We start from the raw sequence: 27723 nt of genomic DNA, 5'->3' as shown, positions 1-27723 counted from the left end.
GTTGGTTCCAGGTCTTTGCTATTGTAAACTGTGCTGCTATGAACATTCGTGTGCATGTGTCCTTATAGTAGAACGATTTATAATCCTTTGGATATATGCCCAGTAATGGGATTGCTGGGTCAAATGGAATTTCTATTTCTAGGTCCTTGAGGAATCGCCACACTGTTTTCCACAATGGTTGAACTAATTTACACTCCCACCAACAGTGTAAAAGTGTTCCTATTTCTCCACATCCTCTCCAGCATCTGTTGTCTCCAGATTTTTTAATGATTGCCATTCTAACTGGTGTGAGATGGTATCTCAATGTAGTTTTGATTTGCATTTCTCTAATGGCCTGTGATGATGAGCATTTTTTCATATGCTTGTTGGCCTCATGTATGTCTTCTTTTGTAAAGTATCTGTTCATATCCTTCGCCCACTTTTGAATGGGCTTGTTTGTTTTTTTCTTGTAAATCTTTTTTAGCTCGTTGTAAATTCTGGATATCAGCCCTTTGTCAGATGGGTAGGCTGCAAAAATTTTTTCCCATTCTGTTGGTTGCCGATTCACTCTATTGACTGTTTCTTTTGCTGTGCAGAAGCTGTGGAGTTTGATTAGGTCCCATTTGTCTATTTTGGCTTTTGTTGCCAATGCTTTTGGTGTTTTGGTCATGAAGTCCTTGCCTACGCCTATGTCCTGAATGGTTTTGCCTAGGTTTCCTTCTAGTGTTTTTATGGTGTTAGGTCTTATGTTTAAGTCTTTAATCCATCTGGAGTCAATTTTAGTGTAAGGTGTCAGGAAGGGGTCGAGTTTCTGCTTTCTGCATATGGCTAGCCAGTTTTCCCAACACCACTTATTGAACAGGGAATCCTTTCCCCATTGCTTGTTTTTATCAGGTTTGTCAAAGATCAGGTGGTTGTAGATATGTTGTGTTGCCTCCGACGCCTCTGTTCTGTTCCATTGGTCTATATCTCTGTTTTGGTACCAGTACCATGCTGTTTTGATTACTGTAGCCTTGTAGTAGAGTTTGATGTCTGGTAGTGTGATGCCTCCTGCTTTGTTCTTTTTGCTTAGAATTGACTTGGCTATGCGGGCTCTCTTTTGGTTCCATATGAAGTTTAAGGTGGTTTTTTCCAGTTCTGTGAAGAAGGTCATTGGTAGCTTGATGGGGATAGCATTGAATCTGTATATTACTTTGGGCAGTATGGCCATTTTCACGATATTAATTCTTCCTAACCATGAACATGGAATGTTTCTCCATCTGTTTGTGTCCTCTCTTATTTCGTTGAGCAGTGATTTGTAGTTCTCCTTGAAGAGGTCCTTTACATTCCTTGTTAGTTGTATTCCTAGGTATTTTATTCTCTTTGTAGCAATTGTGAATGGCAGTTCGTTCTTGATTTGACTCTCTTTAAGTCTGTTATTGGTGTATAGGAACGCTTGTGATTTTTGCACATTGATTTTGTATCCTGAGACTTTGCTGAAGTTGCTTATCAGTTTCAGGAGCTTTTGGGCTGAGATGAGGGGGTCTTCTAGATATACAATCATGTCGTCTGCAAATAGAGACAATTTGACTTCCTCCTTTCCTAATTGAATACCCTTTATTTCTTTTTCTTGCCTGATTGCTCTGGCTAGAACTTCCAGTACTATATTGAATAGGAGTGGTGAGAGAGGGCATCCTTGTCTAGTGCCAGATTTCAAAGGGAATGCTTCCAGTTTTTGCCCGTTCAGTATGATATTGGCTGTCGGTTTGTCGTAAATAGCTTTTATTATTTTGAGATACGTTCCATCGATACCTAGTTTATTGAGGGTTTTTAGCATAAAGGGCTGTTGAATTTTGTCAAAGGCCTTCTCTGCATCGATCTCCTATTCATGTTAAGAGTTAAAACGTACAGGAAAATATAGAAAAGGGAATGACTGATTCATGGATAAAGGGGTTAAAAAACAATGGGAGCAAAAACGATTAAACAATGAGGGTGTCACAAACGATGTTGAGGAGCAAGCCAACTGAAGGAACGCCGCATTAGAAATACTAGCACATAGCTTTATTTTATTTAGATTCTGGTTACAAAATGACACCAAAAGCTTTTATTTTCGAGAATTATTCATACCACAAATAAACCAGAACAGCTAAGTGACTAATGACACAATTCAAGGGAGGGGGGACCATTCAAGTCGTACAAGAAGCATCATGTAGACTGGATTCAGGCATTGGAGAAATATTGAAATGTCTTACACCAGAGAATGACATTATTTTAAAATCCTCACTAAGATCTTTTCTGAAAAATAAATCAGAAAGAGAAAGACTGAATTCTTCAAAACCAGTCAGAAGACTGTAGCAGAAATATATATAGCATTTATAATGATAGCCTGGGAGACAATAGTCTGGATGACAGGGGTGGCAGTGGGGTTGAAGAAATGTGACTGGATTTGAGCTAGGTTTAGAGAAAAAAAAATTAACAGGATTTAGTATTGCAGAGTCAAAGCAAGAGTTAAAGATGACACCCAATTCTGACTATGTAACAAAGAATAAATTCATTGGAATAGAGATGAGTACCAGCAAAGATTCTTAATAAAATAAAATTAATTGGGTTTGAATGTGTTGAGTTTGCATCATCTTAGAAAGATTCATGTGAAGATGTCAACTAAGTTACTGAATATATAAATCTGGAGGTCGAGAAAGGTATCTGCTTTGGGGAAAAGATACAGGTTTAGGAGTCATTAGCAAATACATGGATCTGAAGATTATGGCAGAAGACAAGATTGCCTGGGATTGGTACAGACGGATATAAAGGACCTAGGCCAATATCTGTGCATATGCCTTCTGACTTGCATGCAGTCTTTAAGATTACTAAGGTTTGGCTCTGCCTCCAACAATGCCCAAGACATAGCAAAGTATGCAAGCAACATTTCATTCAACTTCATTGCTAAGCTATCGTTTCTGTAACTCATGAATACTATTTATATAATCTAAAAAAATTCCCCCATATAGTTGTTTTTAAAATGAACAGTAGAAGATATTCCCATATCTGTTTTCCACAGTTTACAAATATACAAGAGTTCACGTAAGTCATTTACAAGAAGGATGAAAATGGGGTAAAAATTTAAAAAGTGAGTGTTTCAGCATAATCTTTCCATTTTTGTGAAGACTGAAGTGTGCTATCCTGCTGGTATATTTTAGGGGAAAAATCCCATCATAATTTCAGAGTACATAATGGGCTCATTCTTTTTCTCACACATGTCAAATAAGATTGCAGCAATTTCTCTGTCTAGTTAGACAATATATTGTTTGGCAGCAAAATTTTGTATGTTAATTTAAGGCATTTCCCCATACATTTTCCAGGGTGTAGTCAGAAAAAAATTCTTTATATACGAAAAAATAAAAGGATCTTAGCCACGCCATCAATCCAGTTATACCTGATAGCTCAGGTACAGAATCACTGTGTGTAAAAAACTCTTAATAATTTCAAAGACTATGGCAAATATAAAAATGATAAACGTGAAAAATGTTTCCCAGATTCTACTAAACTATGTACTTTTTAATGTATTTTGTACTATCTATTTTTTATTACCCAAAAAGTTATATGCTTATAGTTAATTTCTGAGAAAGCTTTTAAAGACTACATTACATCTTACAATAAAATATTTATTTGGCCAGTTCGGTACACTTAGATGGAACTAGGAGCATGATGAAGTAATGGGATACGTGATCATACATTGGTAATCAAGACAACTGCAATATTAGTATAAAACTCTGAAACAAAACTATTTTAAGACTGAAATAAAAAGCGTACCACCGGGAAATATTCTTCACATTTTGCAAGATTTCATTTGCTAATAAAGTCATAAAAATGTGTTACTAGATTTTTTTTTAGAGTTCTTCTTCTAAAAAGTTAATTTTGTAGCTTTTTATGACACATGAAATTAATACTTTTTCTATTAAGTTAAATATAATAACTTATTCTAAAAGAAGAAAATAAGAATGAAGTAAGTTAAGCCCAATATGGGTATAATTTAATTCATGTTTGTGAAGCTTCAGTATTTCTTTTATAGTTCTGGAACTATTCAACATTTATCCAACTAACTAAAATGCAGAACATTTTGCTCTCCTTTAGTTAGTACATACAATTAAAATTAAACTAGTTTATGGGATAATGAGCAACAGCATCAATTTTTGCTCTGAGATGTGTGTTCAGATGGGAATACAGGAAATATACTATTGAAGTATGTATTCATTTATTTTAATTCAAAATGGCATATGAGTCAGAAGTCTAATACATAAAATACAATAATAATAGGAAGTTTATATAATTTTTATCATTTCATAATTTATGTAGACTATTCATTTTCCAATTTATGACATTACACAAATATCAATCACAACTTCCAAATATTTGAACAAAGAAGCAGTATAAAGATAAATAATGTTTTAGAATTGTATTTAAGTGAATATGGCTGAAAAATTTAGTTTGTAAGTAAGCAATGCAGATATCAATGTAAGATTTATGCATAGCTTCCCCCTTTTTTTCAATCTTGTTGCATTTTCAAATGTCTATGTGAGTTCTGACAATTTAATTATATGTGCCTCAATCTTCTCTTCTGTATAGTATTTATTCCACAGATATTAAATGGATTTAATCAGGCAATAATATAAATCACAAAGAAAAGTGCTTGATACATGGTAAGCAGTCAGCAAATAACAACTTTTATTATCTGTAATATAATCATCATCTCCTTTCATTCATTTTATCCCTATTCTTCTTAGTGTCTTAATCATTCTCTTATTCAGGAATGGCATTACAGAACTCTTAGAGAAATAATTCCAACTGTTTTATTACACACACAGAGAATTTGGCACAGAGTAGGTAATCCCTTTAAAAAGACTGTCATTAAATGAAAAAAACAGAAGCAGCTAATATTTACTTGATAATTATACTTGTGTCAGCTTATACCATGTGTTGACACTATGCCAGGTATGTACATAAGTTCTCATGTATTTCTGATGAAATCTCATGGCATGTCATTATATTCATGTTGCAGCTGAAAAACAGCTAAGATCAAGGGGTTTATGAAACTTCCCACTGGTCATAGTTAAACGGAAGTGCAGGTATGGTTCAAACTCAGGTCTATCTGGTTCAAAATTTTATTTTCCCATTATATTATGTTATCTCTCCACAGATCTCATTAGCATCTCAAAAACTCTATATCTTAATATATTCTTAAAGATTTCTTTCCAGAGAGAAACTTTACAGGCAAGGAAAGAGGCCATACATAATAATTACCATGTGACAAAACATCCACATTAATTAAGGTTTCTCTTATTGAGAGGACTTGAGAGGAGAATATAAACATTACCCTGATCTTACTTCTCTGTTCCTCTCAACACTATATTCCAAACAATACCTTATCTCTCTTTTCTCTATGTTTTAAAAATAATGATCTATTTTTTTTGCATTCTGGCTTTTTTTTTAAACCTTAGCCTCTATATTTTAAGGAAAATGATTAAAAACAATCTGACGTCAAGTTTCTATGCAAACTAATACAATCTCAAAGTTTCTCAAGCCATCCTACTGTGAGATAAAATTAGGAAAACTGTTCAAATGTACTATAGGACTTATTTAGACCAGTGATAGCATCTTCTGTATTTTCACATTTATTAGTTAAATGGTATGTGACTGTCATACAGAGCCAATAAATATCTTTCGAAAGACTGAATTAATTGGAATTAATATTCAAAATTATGATGTGGAGGATATGTAGGTTTATTTGTAAAAAGTCAAATAACGTTCAATATGCTGCACTTAGTAAAAATAGATAATTAAATAATGAAAGCATAATATTCAGTAACAACTTGAAAGTGATCCCTGAGTTAACTTTTCCATTTCATTTTAACAAGAAAATGTGGTTAAGTAAAGCAACCGATTAGGTAGGCATTAGAGATGAGTAAAATTTACACTGTAATTGCTTTATTATTTATTTATTTATTTATTTTTGAGACGGAGTCTCACTCTGTGGCCCAAGCTGGAGTCCAATGGCATGATCTCGGCTCGCTGCAACCTCTGTCTCCTGGGTTCAAGCAATTCTCCTGCCTCAGCCTACCAGTAGCTGGGACTACAGGTACCTGCCACCACACCCAGCTAATTTTTTGTATTTTTAGTAGAGATGAGGTTTTCACTGTGTTAGCCAGGATGGTCTCAATCTCTGATCTGGTGATCCGCCCACCTTGGCCTCACAAAGTGCAGGGAATACAGGTATGAGCCACCCTGCCCAGTCATGCTTTATTCTTATACTTTAACTCTCTCTGCCAAGATTAGAGCAGCACTGAGGCAGCAATGAAGCCAGCAATATAGAGCCTCTTCCAGAGTACCCATGATGTCACTGCAGCAACTGTGATAGGTCCCCTGTAAATTCTGTAAGATCAGGTGATCCTTGTTCTGAATCCATTCTACAGCAACTGTGCTTCCTTAAGTGGAAGTATCTTAGAGAAGAGACTACGTTACTAAAGTTGATCCCTAAACAATGAGTTGGAGCATCTACTCCTCACAGAGTTGAAAATCCACATATATCTTTTGATGCCCCCAAAACTTAACTACTAATAGCCTACTGTTGACCACAAGCCTTATTGATCACAGTCAGTTAATGCATATTTTGTATATGTATTAACTACCATATTCCTACAAAAAGAAAGCTAGATAAGAAAAATAAAATGCAATTAATAAAATCATAAGGAAGAAAAAATATATTTACTAGTCTTAAAGTGGAAGTGGATCATCATGAAAGCCTTCATCCTCATCGTCTTCACATCGAGTAGGCTGAGGAAAAGGAGGAAGAGGTGGAGTTGATCTTGTGGTCTTAGAGGTGGCAGAGGTGAAAGAAAATCCATGCAAAAGTGGACCAAGTAGTTCTAACTTCCATTGTTCAAGGGTCATTTGTATTGTATATTCTTTCATAAAATATTTATTGACCACCTACTATGTGCTAGACATTGTTCTAAGTGAGTGGAATAGATGAGTGACCAAGAAAGCTGAACTTGCCATTTTGCAGCTTACTTACATTGTGACATGAAGAGACCATAACCTAACAAACAACCAAATTACAAACTACATTAAAAGACAATACATGCTATGGGAAGAAAGAAAAACTAGAAAAAGGCAAGGGGACTGCGAGTACTTGGGTAGGGATGGATGAAAGCTACTGTATTAAATAGATTGTCTAAGACCTCACTAAGAAAGTGTTATCAAAACAAAGAGTGGCTTTCACATGAGGAAGTTAGTTTTGTAAATATATGAGGGAAATACATTCTTGGTTGGGGAAAGCCTACTGTAAAGTTATTGCTATGTGTTAGGAAAGCTAGCCAGCCAGGGTTGCTGCACAATGAATAAACAAGGCAATTCAGGAGAGGAGGACAGAATGACAATGGGCAGCCAGCTCTTGTAGGCAACTGCAAATCCCTGTCTTTTACTTTGAGTAAAATGGACGACCACTGGAACTTTTTGAGGAGTCACATGATCTGTATGACCTATGTGTTTAAAGATGACCATGGCTACTATGTGAAGGATAGATTGTAAAGACACAGGTATAGGAGCAGATAGCCGGGTTGAGAGAAGATAGTGACCTAGGCCCGGGAATACCCCAGGTGAGAAAAATGATGACTTCAGCCTGGGTAAGAGCCCAGTTGAGAAAAGGTGATGACATAGGCCTGGGTAGCAAATGTTATTTGCTCTAATTTTTTAAAATTTGGGGGAAATACACATAAAATATTACCATCTTTACAATTTTTAAGTATGCAGTTCAGTGGTGTCAAACACATTCACAATGTTGTACAATCATCACTACCACCCATCTTCATAACTCTTTTTATCCTTGAAACTGAAACACTGTAATCACTGAACAGTAACTCTCCATTCCTCCCTCTGCCAAGGCCCTGGCAACTACCATTCTATGTTCCATCTTTATGATTTTGACTACTTAAATGCATCATAGATAAGCGTAATCATACAGTATTTCTCCTTTTATGAATGGCATAATGTCCTCTTGGTTCATCCATGCTGTGGCACATGCCAGGATTTCCTTCTTTTCACTTTCCATCTACTTGTGTCTTTGGATATAATGTGAGTCTCTTATAGATAGCATATATTTGAGTCACTTTTAAACATCTGTTTTGTCAATCACTTTTGATTGGAGAATTTAAACTGTTTTATATTTAAAGTAATTACAATTTAGCCCTGCATACTCATAATTCCACATCTATTCAAATGGTAAACTATGAATTTAAAAGAAATGAAAAAAATAAAAGATATCAATATAATAAAACAATACAAATAAAAAACCAATACTGTATAACAACAATTTACATAGTATTAAATATTATAGGTTATATATATGGTATTAGTTATTATGAGTAAAATAGAGATCATTTAAAGTATACGTGAGAATTGCATAGGTTGTACACAAATACTAGGCCATTTTAAATAAGGAACTTGAGCATCTGAGAATTTTGGTATTTGCAAGGGATCCCAGAACAAATCGTTTGAAGATTTCAATAAAAAACTGTACTGATAAGGAGAAATGTATTTCTGTCATTTGCTACTTGTCTTCTACGTGCTTTATATCTGTATTGTCTCTCATTTCTTGCATTATTGTCTTAATTTATGTTTACTTCATTTTTTTTGTAGTGAAATATTTAAATTCCTTTCACATTTCCTTTTGTAGATATTCTATACCTATTTTCTTTTTGACTACCATGGGCATTATATTTAATATCCCAAAATTATAACACTCTAATTTGAATTTATACCAACTTAAATTCAGTGACAAACAAAAACTCTCATCTTCACGGCTTTATAACTGTTTCCATTGTTGATGTCACAAAATACATATTTATGTATTACATGTCCAAAAACATAAACCAATAATTCTTTAAGTTCATTAATCTCTTCTAATTATATTGTAAAAAAAGTGAAGTTACAATTTTACCAGCTTTTAGATCATTTAAAAAATGTATTAGTCTCTTAAATCTGTAGGAAATAAAAAATGGAGCTACAAACCATTTTTAAGATAATACTAACTTTTATTACTGCCATTTATTTACCTTTATTAAGATCTTTATATCTTCATGTGGCTTCAAGTTACTGTCTAGTGTCTTTTAATTTCACCCTGAAGGACTCCCTGAAGCTTTTCTTGCAGGGAAGTTGTGGTGGCAATCTTGGAGGGAAGGTCTGGTGGCAATGAACTCTTTGAGCTTTCATGTGACAGGTAATGTCTCAATTTATTTCTCACTTTTAAAGAACAGTTTTGGTAGATATAAGATTCTTGATTTACAGTATTTTTGTTTTAGCATTTGAGATATATTTTTCCACTGCCTTCTGGTCTCTATAATTTCTGATAAGAAATCTACTGATAGTCTTATTAAGTATACCTGTGTGTAACAAGCTGCTTCTCTCTTGCTGCTTTCAAGATTCTTTCTGCCAGGGGATAATGCTGGGAGATGGATAGCTACTACTGTGTTAAAAGTTGAAATGGACCAAAATTAATGGCAATTTACTTCTCATGGCTTTCCCTATATTTTGCAATACTTTAATAGACTTCAGTAGTTATGGAATAGTTACATCAGACATATTCTGCAATTGGAATTGTTGTCTAGGTAGGAAGACAGATTTCTGTTGTTTCCTACTTCATCATCTTCCCACAGTCCCTTTGCAAATTCATGGTATATTTTAAACATAAAACTACTAAGTTTTCCTGACAGGTTGGACAGAATGTGCAGGAGAGAGGAGTGAATGTGATGTCCATAGTTTCTGACATGACCAAGTAAAAGGATAAGGTGACAGTGTAGATGACAGAGTAGAAATGGAGTGAGAAGAATACTGGGTGAATCTGAAATGTCTAGATATCCATATAGTGATGTCAATTGGACAGCTTCAAGTAAGTCTTGGAGAGACTTATGCATTATGTAGGGCATGGCACATGTGACGTCACAAAGGGAGTATGGGTGTAGATACAGAAGAGCACCATGGATAATCCCTAGGGAACTTCAGTATTATTAAGTTGTGTGGAAGAGTAGAAACCAGCAAACTAGGCTGGAAAATACAAGCAGTTTTGCAACAGGAGATAAAAAATAGTCTTGACCTGGAAGCCAATGAAGACAATGTATCAATAATAGTTAAAGACAGACTTTAATTCCTGTGATTTCTTTATTGCTGCAGAGGCAAAATCAGCACCAGTGGAAACTTATGGGAATAAGAATCATATTTCAATAAGGAAATGAAAAAACTGAACAGTGATGTCTGCTCAATATTAGATCCAACTGGCTTATGAGGCACTGAACTATCTTTTTAATCCTAGAAATATTCATATACAGACTGATGAGTAGCACAAATATTGTATAAATGATTTCTAAATTGGGGTAGAAGATTCAGCCATATGATCTATGGGACACACTCCCAACTAATGAGTAGATTATTTCTGCCTCACTAACAACAGAGGAGAAATACATCTGCTTTTCCATATATAGGCCTTTGAAGTCTTGGCAGTCTGTGCCCAGAATTATCTCAATGCCTCCTAAGATAAAAGAAAGTGAATAATACAATAGTTTAATGCAAAGAGTCTTCGGTGCAGACAGACCTAGGAAATGTTAACGCTATCATTAATATATTGTGGGGCTTTAGGAAAGTGACTTATATAGTTTTAAACCTTACTCTCTTCTTGAGAACACTTGACAATATATACTTGAGAAAAGAAAATAGCAGTTCATTCTGCTTTTCTCAGTGTCTGATATATACAGGGTAGTCATAAAAACTATAATTCTCTTAAGTGTGAGGTCCCAGGTTTAAGGACTATTCTACAATGTTTTAAAGGTAGTCATTCCTCTAAGCCTGAGTTTTAGACTATGCTCTTAATTTAAGCACCATAACTATTCATAAACCAGAAATAAAATGTGTATCGTTTTTTCCATAAAGGGAATATTTGAATCGGTTTTTAAATTTATAATAGATTTTGACGGGTTTTGGAGTCATGTTTGGGGTTAAGTTTCTACTGCATGTTTTAAGATACAATTTGCTTAAATTATAATAATGAACTATGCAATGTAATGAGGTAAAGGCAACAGACTGTAAACTTATTAATGATGTTATTTTAGCAAGTCAGTTCCTATGAGAGTTTCCTTATATATAAAACGTGCAGGATAGTATTATTAGGATTTTGTGACAATCAAATGAGTCAGTATATGTAAAAACTATAAGGTATTTGGCATATAGAAAACACATAATAATTCTTAGTTTTAATTATTTGTTCCTCCATTATAGGAAAAAAGCTTCTATATAGAACCAATCTTTTTTTTCATTAATTGCTTTATATTAGCCCAAACTATTTTCAAAATGTCTTTATTATTAGAAAAATAAAATATAGTAACAATCAAATGGCACAAAAGTGTCTGTTTTATCTGTCTTACATTTATTTATATGTAAATGTATGCATGTATATATACATGCATGTATACCTCTTATACTCAAGAAGAACAAACTCATTTGTTTCACTTAATAATACGTATTTTTGCAAATACAGAATTCTATCATAAACTGCTAGATATGCAACTGCTTTCAAAAGTCTATGTCTTTGTGATATTAATTTTGCAAAACTGCTCTCTAAAATACTTGAGTCCGTACTCTTTAAGATATTATAGAGTGAAATTTTCCACATGCCCTAAAATCATTATTGATTATAATCAAAACGGATTTGTCAGTTTGATAAAGAACAGAAGCATCTCAAATTAATCATAACTTGTATTTTTCTAAGAAGTAAGGTTCACATTTTTTTGAAATTTTCCTTAAACTATACATGTGTGATAGGAACATTAGCTGCTTCTTCAATTAGAAATATGGATTTCTCTATATAGAAAGGGATAATTTTTCTGTCATATGTTTCATATATTCATATGAATTTAGAATCTTCTTTTTGATTTTAGTAATTATCAACATGACTTTGCTTGTACAGAAGTTTTAAATTTATGTTGTAAAAGAATTTATTCATTTACTTTTGGCATCAGTAATGTGCATCTTTTAAAAAATTCTTTCCCCTAATTAAACTTTATGAAATAAAATTGCCCATAACTCATTCTAGTACGTTTATTTATTTCTTTATTTATTTATTGGCACTCAATTTTGGTGAGACACAGTTAGAATTTATTTTGGTGTATGAGATAAGATAGGGATCTGGTCTTCCTTTTCTTTTGTCTCAAATTATCTCACTGGTTATCTCTCTAACACTTATTCAATAAATTATTTCTCCACACCCTTGTTAATATCTACTAATTATATATGTCCATGTTTATTTCATAAGATTTCTCCACACCCTTGTTAATATCTACTAATTATATATGTCCATGTTTATCTCATAAGGAATAGAAAATTGGTTTTATTAAATGGCTTTTTTGATCTAATAAAATTAGTGAATTTGCTTAAGTATGTTTAAAAACTAAATCAATCTTGCATTCCTGAAATGAACTACATTTGAGTATAATTTTCTACATTGATGGATGTGTGCTACTAAAATACATTTGCTAATATTTTTGTAATATTTCTTATTATTGTAAAATAGACATAGGATAAAATTTACCATTTTAACTATTTTAAATATGTATCATTGTCATTATTATTTTCAGAGACAGGGTCTATGTTACCTAGGTTGGATTTGAACTTCTGGGTTCAAGTGATTCTCCAATCTTGGCCTACCCAGTAGCTGGGAAGTAGCTGCACACCACTATACCCAGTCCACTGTAACTAATTCTAAGTGCACAAATATGTGATATTAATTACATTTACATTGTTGTGCAACTGTCCATTTCTGTAACTTTTTCATCATTCCAAACAAAACTTTCATTCCTTCCACCCCACAGTGCCCAGTAACCTCTATTATACTTTCTGTCTCTATAAATTTGCCTGTTCTAGGAACCTCATAAAAGTGGAGTCAAATATTTGTTCTTTTTGACTGGTTTATTTTATTTAGCATAACATTTCAATGTTCATTTATATTGTAGAATGTAACAGAATTTCATTACTTTTTAAGGCTGAATGCTATTCCATTCTGTGTGTATGTCACATTTTATTTATCTACTAATTTGTTGAGGATATTTGGGCTGTTTCTATCTTTTGGCTATTGTGAATAATACTTCTATGTACACTAGTGCTCCACACTTGGTAATATTTTACAGTTATCCAATTGGTATTTACAAGTGAGGTTGTTCTACAGTTTTATTTTTGTGACATCCTTGTGAAACCCATATATTTTTAAGAAAGTTCTTTATAAAATGGCATAAATCAAAAATTACATATTACACTTTTTCATAATTATTTACATTAAAAATGAAAATAAAAGTTACTTATAATTTTCTACATGGATTTAAATGTCTTTCAACAAGTTGCTTGATTTCAGGTCCTAACTTCAGAAAGGTATTAATAATCCCTTGATAATGCAAAGTCTCTTGATTTTAATGGTGATATTTCTTGTCTGATCTCTTAAACATCTGTCTATATAAAAAGTCACTCCTACTGCAACAACAAAAGGAATACCAGAAGATTCATCTGTGCTGTAATGAGTGTAGAGGAGCTTACTGAAGGCTCAGTGAGTTAAACAAACAAATGAACAAACAAGCAAATGAAGAATGGCAGGATTGTAGAGAAGGATATGAGATAAAAGATATTTTTGTTGTTATGGGGCCCTAAAGTAAGCATACAGGTTTGGACACTTTTCAAAAAGTGCTTGCATTTTAATGGTCCTTTTGAAGTATTTTTCAGTTTTCCAGCTGAGGGTAAATGTGAAAATAAGAAGCAACCCTCCCAAACAAGGTAGAAAATATTAGCCTGAGCTGTGAGAAGGAAAGGGGTAGGGGCTTTGTGACAGAATGAAAACAACTAGCTAAAACAGGCTGAATATTCACTGGACCTAGATAGGGAGAGACTGGCATGATTTCCAGAACATCAAGGACATATTTGCAAAGGGTCATAAAACATGACGTCAGTAGAAGCACAACCAATTCAACTAATTCAGAATTAGAAATACATGAGTCAATGTGGGATGGAAACAAAAAAAATTAAAAATATAAAATGGAAAAATAATATCTGAAGTACATGGGATAGGCATTAATTAAAAGGAGGGGTAATCAGAAAAGACAAATTCTAGACATAATACCACTGAAAATTTCTAAATTTTTCTAGAAAACAGGATTATTTCACATCCCATTCTATTGGAGAGAATACGGTCTACAACACTTTGAAATTTTTTTCCCTCACAAAAATGTGAATCAGTATCACATCATTTTCTCAATTAAAATTTAAATTCACAAATGAGGAGTTGGGAAACTGACATGAATGAAACTGAAATCACAAAGCCCATCAAATCCATTCTTCCATTTACTTTAGAGAAACAAAAAGCAATGCTGTGCAGTGGTCTGTGGTAAAAATAAAACAGGTTTAAGCTGTAAGCTACAGAGTGGCTTCTGGAAAACCATATTGCTTACAAAAATAGAGACATATTTCCAAGATTATAAGTGGTTGTATTTGGCTTTGAAATGTAGTCATAGTTTCTACATTTAGCAACTATTCTTAAATGATCTGATAACTACTTAAAAGTCAGAAAAATCACAGTCATCAAGTACTTGGACTTCAGTATTTCATCTTTTGAAGTATAAAGAAGGAAGCACACCCTCCATAGGAAGACATGGCAAGTTGCAACCTTGGACGGGACTTGTTCTAACCAGGCACAGAAGGCTGCCCCTCTTTCTGGGACTGAACAGATTAAGAAGTATTGAGCAAGTAAAATCGTTCTAAACATATTCTAGAACTTTAATTTTCTGCATTAATCTACATAAGAAATTGATTTGAACACCATCACAGGGGAATGTGGCTGTGTTTGATCTTTAAAAAGACCAAATTTGGGGCAGATTTATACTCCTGGCAATATATTGCTTTAAAAAGTTGGCAGTAACTCAAGAAATATAAAGTGGGCCTTGGGGCAAATTTAAATGAAGGAAAGGTCCGATGTATTTCACAGAATTCTAAAAGTACATCAAAAAGATACTGTTAAAAGGCATTGAGAGGCTGAATTGCCTAGGTGAACAAACAGGTACACCAGAAAGCAACAAGTAGATACCTTTTCACAAGAGGAAGCCGCAGTTTCCAGTCCTCTAATGCTCTCTCAGTTTACCCAGACACATGCCAAACATTCCTTTTGCATGTCTAAGCAGTAACAAAATATAGCACAGCTTGTGCCACGTACGTATATGTTGGTTTATTAGATCCTACAAGGCACTTGTTTGCTGTGGCACAAGAAAATATGACATGGAATTTTTATCATTTCTCCAAGGATAATAATTGTCTTCATTAACATCAAATTTATACCCTAAGATATGTTTTTATTCTTTTTGTAATGTTACAGCTTTGCATTTCACCACTAACTCATGATATAATTGTGTTGAAGACATTTCAAACTGCAAGTAAACTCATACACAAAGTTCCTACCCTACAAACAACTTACTATAAGGAGCCAGTACCATGTTTATACATGAACAGGCAAAAACTGTGAGCTATGACCACTGCTTGCCGGAAAGAGATTGTAGTATGATTCTGACTGTAAGAATTTAACATGTTAAATTCTGTTAAAATGTTAAAGAAATGGTGTATTGAACTATGAAGCACAGTATATGTGGATGAGAAACAGCTAATGTTAAGAATAGTGTTTGTTCTCCAGTCTTTCTCTTTCTCTCTCATTCTCTCTCTCTCTCTCTCTCTCTATATATATATATACACACACACACACACACAGACACACACCACACACACACACACACACACACATATTAGCTACTCCTTGCAAAGCAGGGTAACTCATAGACAGTGCACTGAGAGTCAGCCTCCAGAGTCTTCTACATGAATCTCTTAGGAATATGAAGGAACACATTGACATATTTGCCTTTGTAGAGGCTTAATTACCAAGAAATAATTGGGGATTGCATCATAATGGTGGACTAGAAGCAAGAAACTCATGTGTACTACTCTCTTGGAGAGGAAATAAAAGGGCTAGTGAACACTGACCCAATAAGGTGATCACCTAAGAAACCGCTTTGGGATCCATCAAGGCAGGAAGGGCACACAGCAGAGAAGAGCAAAGCTGGGCAGTAGCTCATCTGGAATCAGTGTGTAGACAGGAGAAGCTCCCCACATGGGAAAGGTTAAGTGAGTAGGAGTCCCATGAGAGAGTCACACTCTCTTGACAGGAACCTGTGCAGGACTGGGGATGGGAAAATGCCTGGCCCTGCTGCACTACACCACACACTTCTAGACGGAGGCAGGGAGCTACCAGTAGTTTTGGCAAAGGTAACTCTCAAGTCCACAGAGACCTCTCAAGCCTTGGACCCTGGAACAAACTGGTAACAGCGACATAGCCCTGACAGAAGCCACAGTCACAATGCATGGGAGCAGTAAGATTGATCCATCCACTCTCACCAAACAAAGCTTGAAGCCAGCTTCTGGCCCAGTGGAGCCACTGCTGCCTGAACTCAACTGGCGGGTACAGTCTTCTGTTGTCTTAGAAAACACTCATATAGCACGGCAGGTGACTTCACCTACCCCAACACTGGTAAGTAGTGTGCACCACGCCTGCTAGATCTTTGAGCCCCGTGTCCTACTTCTGTCTGAACTCTGTGGACAGGCACAAGCACGTGTTCCACAGGGAAGCACCCAGATAGTCATCTGACCCAACCACTCCCACAGCACCTAGCTGAGTGGGACTTGATGGCTTGGGTGGTGACTAAGCAGGGAGGAGCGCTCACTGAAAGAAGTGAGAAACCTGTGTTCATAGGCTGGTGGAGGATCAGGGTGTGCCTCCCTCCACGGGGCCACGTAAAGCCTGTCTGCAGACCATGGCCTCTACCTGAGAAAGCCCCATGGACCAAACATCCAACAAGAGAAATGTGGATGTGGAGCCTGACTGAAGGGAGTTCCTCCAAGGCCCGGAAGTAGACTGTATGAGTGGGTCATTCTTCTCTGAAGCATCACAGAGAAGTACTGCCAAATGTACCAAAAAACAAAACAGCCATGCAGCCGAGTACATGAGGCCAACAAACATATGAAAAAATGCTCATCATCACTGGTCATTAGAGAAATGCAAATCAAAACTACATTGAGATACCATCTCACGCCAGTTAGAATGGCGATCATTAAAAAATCTGGAGACAACAGATGGTGGAGAGGATGTGGAGAAATACGAACACTTTTACACTGCTGGTGGGAGTATAAATTAGTTCAACCATTGTGGAAGACAGTGTGGCGATTCCTCAAGGACCTAGAAATAGAAATTCCATTTGACCCAGCAATCCCATTACTGGGTATATATCCAAAGGATTATAAATCGTTCTACTATAAGGACACATGCACACGAATGTTCATTGCAGCACAGTTTACAATAGCGAAGACCTGGAACCAACCCAAATGCCTATCGATGATAGACTGGACAGGGAAAATGTGGCACATATACACCATGGAATATTATGCAGCCATCAAAAACGATGAGTTCACATCCTTTGGAGGGACATGGATGAACCTGGAAACCATCATTCTCAGCAAACTGACACAAGAACACAAAATCAAACACCGCATGATCTCACTCATAGGCGGGTGTTGAACAATGAGAACACATGGATGCAGGGAGGGGAGCACTACACACTGGGGTCTGTTGGTGGGAAACAGGGGAGGGACAGCGGTGGGTGGGGAGTTGGGGAGGGATAGCATGGGGAGAAATGCCACATATAGGTGAAGGGGAAGAAGGCAGCAAATCACACTGCCATGTGTGCACCTATGTAACAATCTTGCATGTTCTTCACATGTACTCCAAAACCTAAAATGCAATAAAAAAAAATAATTCTGAAAACTATAGGTAGCTACTCTCTCTTTTTCCAGGAGGTAGATCTTAATCTCTCCCCAGCTTGAGCACGGACTGGATGAACTGGCTTCAGAAGAATAGACTATGGAATGGAATCAGTAGTAATTTCACAGTGTAGAAATCTGGCAAACATTATGTTAACCAAGTAATCAAAGTTAGCATCACTATGTTATATTATGTTGATATCAAATACCTCTTCAGATATCTCAAATACTTCTGGGCATAACAGAATGAGGATACCTCACCTCTGATATTCTTTCTAAAAACCCATATCATAGTTTAATCATATCAAAATGCACCTGACAAACCCAAATTGAGAGACGTTCTATAAAATACCTGAGCAGTACTCCTCAAAGCTGTCAAGGTCATAAAAACAAATTGACTGAAAAACTGTCCCAGAACAGAGGAAACGAAGGAGACATGAGAACTGAATGCCATGTGGTGCCCTGGACTGGACCTGGGAACAGAAAAAGGACATTAGTGGAAAAACTAGTGAAACCAAAATAAAATTTGGAGTTTAATTAAAAAAAAGAGGCCATCTGCTGGCTAGCACTCTTAAGTGCCATCTATTGGACTGTGGCCAAAAATACAAGACTAAAATGTTTTCCCAGGATATCCCAGACAACACATATGCACCCTGCTATACCACCATGGCTGCTGGCACATGAGAACAACCATGGATCCCACTACCAAAATGCACTGATGAAGCACTTTGGCTGGCATTCCCCATCAAACAGTTGTGGCCACAAACCAGGAACACATTAATCTCCCCAGCACAGCAGGTTCCTAACCTCAGGGGGTCAGAGAACAAAGCTGAGGACCTGGTACCAGCCCACTCAGGTAAGAGCATGTAGCCCAGGAGAGCAGAACTGAGCCATGGCCCCCTGAAATATTCCAGAATCAAAGCCAGTTGACCGAACCCACCTTATACCAGAGTCAAACTGTCAAGGGCATCAAAGAAAATAAATGCAAAAAACCCCAACCAAAGGAAAGCAACTTCAAATATTAAAGGACCATCAGCCTACACAGAGAGAAAGAACCAGTGAGAACCCTGGCAACTCAAAAAACCAGAATATCTTCCTATCTTTAAACAGCTACATTAGTTTCTCAACAATGGTTCTTAACCAGGTTGAAGTGGCTGAAATGGCAGATACAGAATTCAGGATATGGATAGAAATGAAGACCATCGAGATTCAGGAGAAAGTCAAAATCCAATTCAAGGAATCTAAGGAATGCAATAAACTAATACAGAGAATAAAAGATGAAGTGACCATCTTAAGAAAGAACCAAAGTAGCCTGATAGAGCTAAAAAATGGACTAAAGAATTTAATAACACAATCACAGGTATTAACAACAGAATAGACCAAGCTGAGGAAGGAATCTTAAAGCTCAAACTCTGGTTCTAAAATCCACTCAGTCAGACAATTTAAAGAAAAAGGAATAAACAAGAATTAACAAAATCTATGATAATATGGAATTATGTAAAGAGATTGAAAACAACTCACTGGCATCCCTGAAAGAGAGGGAGAGAAAGCAAGTAACTTGGAAAATGGCATCTTGTGAGAGAGGCCAACATCCAAATTCAGGAAATGCAGAGAATCCTTGCAAGATATTATTCGAGATGACCATCCCCAAGACACATAGTCATCAGATTTTCAGTCAAAATGAAAGAAGAAACATTAACTGCAGCTAGAGAGAAGGGGCAGGTCATCTACAAAGAAAACCCAACGACGCTAACAACAGTCCTATCAGCAGTAACCCTGTAAGCTAGAAGAGACTGAGGGTCTATATTCAGCATTTCTAAAGAAAGGAAACTACAACCAATAATTTTATATCCTACCAAAATAAGCTTCATAAGCAAAGGAGAAATAAGATTCTTTTGAGGCAAGCAAATGCTAAGGGAATCCATTAATACAAGACCTGCCTTACAAAAGGACCTTAATGGAGTGCTAAATATGGAAACAAATGACCATTATGTGCCACCACAGAAACACACTTAGGTATATAGACCATTCACATTATCAGGCAATCAAGTCTGCATAATAACCACTTAATAACATGACGACAGGATCAAATCCACACATATACAAACTAATCTTGAATATAAATGGGTGAAATACCCCAAATAATAGGCACAGAATGGTAGAATGAATAAAGAAGCAAGACCCAACTATACATTCCTTGAAGAGACCCATCTTACATGCAATGACATCCAAAGTAATGGGATGGAAAAAAATCTAAAAATAATGGGATGAAGAAAAAAGATGAAAGTAATGGGATTGAGAAAAATCTACCAAGCAAATGGAAAACAAACAAACAAGAAAATCAAAAAATTGAGGGTTTTCTACTCTAATTTCAGACAAACAGGCTTTAAGCAAACAAAAATCAAAAGAGAAAAAGAAGTACATTACATAATAGAAGAGTTCGATTCAACAAAAAGACTTAACTATCCTAAGCATACATGCATGTATCATAGGAGTACCCAAATTCATAGAACAAATTCTTAGAGGCCTACAAAGAAACCTAGATAACCACACAAAAATAGTGGGAGAACTTTAACACACCACTGACAATACTAGACAGATCATCATGGCAGAAAACTAACAAAGATAAAAGAACCAGAACTTAACACTTGCCTAAATAATCCTAATAGACATCTAAAGAACTCTCCACCCCTAAACTTCAGAATATATATTTCTCTCTGCACATGGCACTTTAAAATCGACCACACAATTGGCTATAAAACAATCCCCAGCAAATTGAAAAAACTGACATCATACCAAGCACACTCTTGGACCACTGCAAAATAAAAATATAAATCAATGCTAAGAAGATTCCTCAAAACCACAGAATTACATGGAAATTAGCCTGCTCCTGAATGACTTTTGAGTGAATAATAAAATTATGGCAGAAATCAAGAAATTCTTTGAAACTACTGAGAACAAAGATACAACATACAAGAATCTCTGGGATGCAACTAAAGCCTTATTAATAAGAAAGTTTATGGTGTAAAATGCCCACACAAAATAACTATAAAGATCTCAAATTAACAACCTAACATGACACCTAGAGGAACTAGAGACAAGAGCAAAGCAACATCAAAGCTAGCAGAAGACGAGAAATAAACAAAACCAGACCTGAACAGAAGGAAGTTGTAACATGAAAAACACACAAAAGTTCACGTTCAGGTGTTGGTTGATTGAAGAATAAATAAAATATATAGACCACTAGCTAGACTAATAAAGGAAAAATAAAGACATGATCTAAGTAAACACCAAGAAATAACAAAGGGGATGTTACCACTGTGGGGATCCCACAGAAATGCAAAAGCTTTCAGAAACTATTATAAACACCTCTATATACACATGCTAGAAAACTTGGAAGAAACCGGCAAATTTCTGGACACATACAACCTCCCGAGATTGAACCGGAAGAGATTGAATCCCTGAAGAGTCCAATAATTAAGTCCAAAATTGAATCAGTAATAAATAGACTAATAGACTACCAACCAGAAAAAGCCCAGGACCAGTTGGATTCATAGCCAGATTTTATTAGATGTATAAGAAGAGCTGGTCCCATTCCTACTGAAACTATTCCAAAAAATAGGGGAGGAGTCCTTCTTCTCTAATTCATCAGGATGATGAGGCCACCATCATCCTGATACTAAAACCTGGAAGAAACAAAACAAAAAAAGTAAAACTCCAGGCCAATATCCTTGATGAACATAGATGCAACAGTCCTCAACAAAATACTAGCAAACCAAATCCAGCAGCAGATTAAAAGCTAATCTACCACAATTAAGCAGGCTTTATCCCTGAGATGTAACCTTGGTTTAACATATGCAAATCAATAAATATGATTCATCACATAAATTAAGCTAAAATCAAAAACAACATGATCATTTCAACAGATGCACAAAATTATTTCAATAATATTCAATATCCCTTCATGTTAAAAACCCTGAACAAACTAAGCATTGAAGGAACATACTTCAAAATAATAAGAGCCACCTATGAAAATCCTACTGCCAACAACGTACTGAAAGGGCAAAAGCTGGAAGCATTCTCCTTCAAAACGATAACAGACAATGATGCCCTCTCTCACTACTCATATTCAACACAGTACTGGAAATCCTGGTCAGATAAATCAGGGAGGAGGAAGAAATAAAAGGCACTCAAATAGAAAGGGAGAAAGCCAAACTATCCTTATATTCAGATGATATGATTTTATACCTACAAAATCCCATAGTGTCTTCTCAAAAGCTCCCAGATTTGATAAGGAACATCAACAAAGTTTCAGGGTACAAAATCAATGTACAAAAATCAGGAGTAGCATTTCTATACACCAACAACATCCAAGCTGAGAATCATATCAAAAAATACAATCCCATTCACAATAGCCACACACAAAAAAATAGAAATACAGTTAAGCAGGAAGGTGAAAGATTTTTATAATGAGAATTACAAAACACTGCCTGAAAGAAATCAGACAAGACACAAACAAATGAAAAAACATTCCATGTGTATGGCTAATGAAAGAATCAATATTATTAAAATGGCTATACTGTTCAAAGCAATTTACAGATTCAATGCTATCCGTATAAAACTACCAATGATATTCTTTACAGAATTAGGAAAAACTATTCCAAAATTCATATAGAATGAAAAAAGAGTCCAAATAGCCAAAGCAATTCTAAGAAAAAGGAAAAAGTTAGAGGCATCTGACTTCAAACTATACAAGACTACAATAACCAAAACAGCATGTTATTGGTACAAAAACAACCACATAGACTAATGGACCAGAATAGAGAACCCAGAAATAAAGTCACACACCTACAACCACCTGATCTTCTACAAAGTCAAACAAACAAACAAACAACAACAACAACAAAAGGCAATGAGAATAACTGGCAGCCATATGCTGAATATTGAAACTGACACTTTCTTTACACTACTTTCAAAAATAAACTCAAGATAGATTATAGACTTAAATGAAAAATCCAAAACCATAAAAACTTCGGATGATAATGTAGGAAATACTATTCTGGAAATAGGCTCTGACAAAGATTTCATGACAAAGATACTAGATGCAATTGGAACAAAAACAAAAATTGACAAATGGGTTGTAAACTAAAGAACTTCTGCACAGCAAAATAAACTATCAATAGAGTAAATATACAACCTACAGGATGGAAGAAAATATTTGCAAGCTATGCATCTGACAATGTTCTAATATGCAGCATCTATAGGGAACATAAAAAAATTAACAAGGAAAAAATAACCCCATTAAACAGTGGGCAAAGTAGATGAACAGTCACTTTTAAAAAAACATACATGTGGTCAACAAGCATGTGAAAAAATGCTTAACATCTCTAATCATTAGAAAAACGCAAATAAAAGCACAACGAGATACCATCTCACACCAGTTGGAATGGCTATTCTAAAAAGTCCAAAAATTGCACACGCTGGTGAGGTTGCCAAGGAAAGGAAATGCTTATACACTGCTGGTGAGATTGTAAATTTTATCAGCCACAGTGGGAGGCAGCTTTGCAAATTCTCCAGGAACTTATAACTATTATCTGACCCAGCAATTTCCATTATAGTATATATACTTAAAGGAATATAAATCATTCTACCATAAAGACACATGCACACATATGCTCATCACAGCACTATTCATAACAGCAAAGACACAGAATCAACCTAGATGTCCATCAATGGTAGACTGGATTTTTTTAAAATGAGGTACGTATAAACCATGGAATACAATGCAGTCATAAAAGAAGTTACCATGTCATTTGCAGCAATACAGATGGAGTGGGAGGTCATTATCTTAAGTGAGCTAATGCAGGAACAGAAAACCAATCTGCATGTTCTTACTTATAAGTGGGAGCTAAACATTCAGTACACATGGACACAAAGAAGGAAACAATAGACACTGGGGCCTACTTGAGGGCTGAGTGTGGGAAGAAGGTGAGAATGGAAAAACTACTTATGAGGTACTATGCTTATTACCTAGGTGAGGACATAATCTGTACACCAAACCCCCATGACACACAATTTACCTATATAATAAACCTGTGCACGTACCCACGAAACTAAAATAAAAATTAAAAAGAAGTAATTGCTGTGATTCTGAAACATTTGCAAATGCAAACAGATGTGCAACATCTATTTCTCTATTAATCTCTTTTGCAAATAAATATTATTGTATATTTTTAAGGTTCACAAAATTATATTATGAAATATATACACAAAGTAAAAAAGTTACTGCAGTGAAGCAAAGTAATATACTCACCATCTGAATAGTTGCCCATTTGTTTTATTCGTTTTTGTAGGGAAGAGCAGTTAAAGTCTACTCCTTTAGCATGAATCCCAAATATACGTCTATTAATTTTATTACAAATATATAAAGCCAATTAAGAAAAACTGCTAATTAAAATAATTTAATATTATAATATGGCATATTTTCCCCAGGTTAAATTATTAAATATAAAGCACCAGAGCTAGACAAATCATTCTCAAAGAGCATTTTTATAATTTAAATTTTAAACTTCATTTGAATTGCTTGTAGTATTCAACTAAGCAAATTAACTTGAAATTGGAGACTAACTGAAACACAATCTATCCAAAAAAAGTCATGTAGCCAAGTCTTGGGAAGGCCATTTCCTCAAGAATTCCCATAGTCATTAATTGCTCTTTGAGAAGAATGTATCATCACCGCATGAATTATTGGTACAAACAGACAGCAGGCATCAAGGGGAGAAATGGTTCTGAGAGAAAGCTGTATAAAGCAGGTTTTTCACCAGTGTGGCCCCCTGAAGGATAAATCACTTTTTTATTATAAAAGATTAAACTTTAAATCCATAAATACTGTTGTACTCTGCTCAACAGCTCATAGTATCACACCATATCCCACATTTTACAGCTCATAAATGTACATCAAATACAGCTCAAGTTTAGTGATCATAATCAACTCTACTTCACTGATATTTTTCTAAAAAGTGGACAATAAACAGCAGGAGAATATCACAACTTTTATAATAAAATACGGTTTGTTTTCAAAAGACGATTAAGTATAAAATAGAATTTGTTTCCAAAATATTATGATTGATTGTTGTAGTATAAAAACAAAAGAACAAGGTAGGTCAACTTTGATAAGTGAGTACAGTCTGCTTCTCAGAATTTCACTCTTTCTCTGTAAAGGAGCTCTAAAGGTCTCTTGTGTGGTAATTAAATGAAATGAATATTCCTTTAAAAAGAAATTAAAGACGTTTGGCAAGCTATTACTCATTTAAAGAAATGATCAATTTTCTCAAGCATGACTTGTTATTTGAGACTGTTCCATACAACTATTACATTAACCATCAGGTGCTATCATTTTTCACATCTTCCACATTTAACATGAAAATGTAATGGTAATATGTGGGCTTGATCAGTCAAGTTAAAAATGTAATGTTCACCAAAATTGAAGAATCTAAAATAATGGTAACTGTACTAAAGATTTCCATCTATAACAAAAGCATGACCCTGAGCAATTCATAATTTTTCAGTTACCTCATCCGTAAAATAAAAGTTTTATATATTCTGTGACTTCCAAGATTAGTTCCAGCCTATGCATTCCATGATTTTAAAAATTGTAAGAGATAAAACAGTTTGCTGGTGATCTGTGGTTCATGGCAGTTAAGAATAAGCAGTTTTATTGTTTGAGCATTTTCTTATACATTATGAAATTAAACTAAACACAAAAATCTGACACCATAGAATATTCTTATTTTGGTATTCATCATTCTGAATCAAGCATAGACTCTGGTAATAATCAGCATAAAACCACTTGAAGAGCCATCAAGAATTTAATGCCTTATATATCTTGCCAGCTTAATTTGATCAGAGACTATAGAACTACATTTTTATTTAGAGGCAAGTATTAAACTGTCATTGACTTTCCCATATCCAGAGAATACAAAAATGTTAATCCAAGAAACATCATCAAGTTATGCCATATTTAAATATATGATTTAAGAAAAGACCCTTGTATTCAAGATTATACTAGCTAATTGGTCAAGTGAAAGAGGACACATTATTCTTTATACTCCAACATATTTCTACCTTATTTTACTACTATGCAAATTTTTCATGTATATTTCTAAGACTGCCCAATTCAATATTCAAGAGAACATTATTATAAACCAAATCTAATAAAGTTTATTTTTAAAAACATATACCTATTTAACACGGCTTTCTTGCAACAGAGTCTAGCTCAAAACAAAAAAAACAAAACACAACAACAACAAAACTAAACAAAATCGCACGCCCAAAATACTTCATCTGAAATATAAATTTTATGGTTTGCTGGGCTTTAACAATTGTATCCCTGTTTGAAATAATTATAGACAAACCATCTAGTTAATTATATTTACTAAAGTTTATCATATTAGGAGACAATTGGTAAACTAGAGCGTTTATTTCTGTAATCATTACTATTAGGATAATTACATGGTCCTTGCTTCACATTCACTCTTCAGAAAGTAAATTATCAGCTTGAATCGTTGAATTTATATTTTAGCTTCCTCCATTCATTTCACCAAAAAAAATCCCTCCTTTTACCCACTGACATTTATGAATATAACTGATGAAACCATGCCACTGAATGCTATCTTTCATAATCAATAATCTACCAGTGAAAAAATAGTTTAAAGAAAGATATAACATTAAGAACTGTATCATAATGATTTTATGAATGAACCTTGAATATAGAAGACTATAGTTTATAATCTAAGAGTCTAATAACCACCATGTGATTTTCTTAGATATATTAATAACGATTCCTTGCTGATTTTCTAATGTTACATATTTAGTATCATTAACTCTACTCCCTTTTATAATAAGGATATACATTTTAACATGAACCAAACATAGCCAAATGGATGTTCATATTTGGACAAACTGATGAATCATTTATATTTTGAATAAATGAATAAAATATCTGATTTTGCCTCCTACATTCACAGAACAAAAATGCTGTAGCCTTCAGCTGAAAACTACCCTCATCATTGCACTTTCAAAAATTTTCCTTCCCTTATGTCAATATCATGTGCTTACATATACTTACCTAATAAAGCTTCAAATATTTATTTTATAAAAGTCAACAAATAAAATATCATCTTATTTTATCATTTTTTTCCTCAATTCTATGAGAGCAAAGTATATTTGGCAGTACCTTTGGATATTGCTTGACAGGAATCAGTACTCTTTCTGAGAGCTTTATGTTTTTGTTGCTGATGACATCAAGATATTTCTTTTCTTCATCTTCCTTTTTACCATCAGAACCTTGAAATTTTTCAATTTCTGGAAAAAAAATCACAAGAAGAAGACAAGTGAAATGAGGAAAAATATTATCATAAATATGCTGATCGTTCATATTACTTCTCTTCTCAAATAACATTTTGATGAATAAAAGGCCTGAAACAGCATCTCACAAACAGATATGTGAATGCTGCTACTGTATTTAAGAGAACCTCTGTCAACCCAAACTAAAAATTGATAATTGAAGATGTGACTGTGTCTTCTGTGAAAAAAATTGATGAATGTAATTAATTTTAACATCTTCAAACACAATAAAAAGGTAAAATACGTCCTTTGATTATTTAAACTGTTTTAGCAAACATAATTTTTTCCAGTAGCAACAAATAGAACAAAATACATTCTAAGAATATATACTTTATTTTTACTCAGAGTTATTCCTAAGAAAATAAAAATAATTAAAATGGCAATTATTAAGTTAGCTAAAATAGATAGTAAAGAAAAATTGCATGATAT

General features: G+C 34.6%; 1 protein-coding gene across 1 annotated transcript in view; it reads right to left on the bottom strand.

The window, feature by feature from the left end:
- Positions 1 to 27723, bottom strand: part of KHDRBS2 (KH RNA binding domain containing, signal transduction associated 2) — a 627329-nt gene that overhangs the window by 508116 nt on the left and 91490 nt on the right. Inside the window, exon 2 of the mRNA XM_064360936.1 lies at positions 27125 to 27252. Coding sequence (XP_064217006.1) covers positions 27125 to 27252 — 128 coding nt within the window. The remainder of the gene's footprint in view (positions 1 to 27124; positions 27253 to 27723) is intronic.

Source organism: Aotus nancymaae, unplaced genomic scaffold, assembly GCF_030222135.1.
Source record: "Aotus nancymaae isolate 86718 unplaced genomic scaffold, 86718_ANA_hifiasm-v0.15.2.pri h1tg000040l, whole genome shotgun sequence".
NCBI classification, from domain to species: Eukaryota; Metazoa; Chordata; class Mammalia; order Primates; family Aotidae; genus Aotus; species Aotus nancymaae.
The sequence above is the reverse complement of the archived record's forward strand: the minus strand, read 5'-3'. Positions and strand labels throughout refer to the sequence as shown.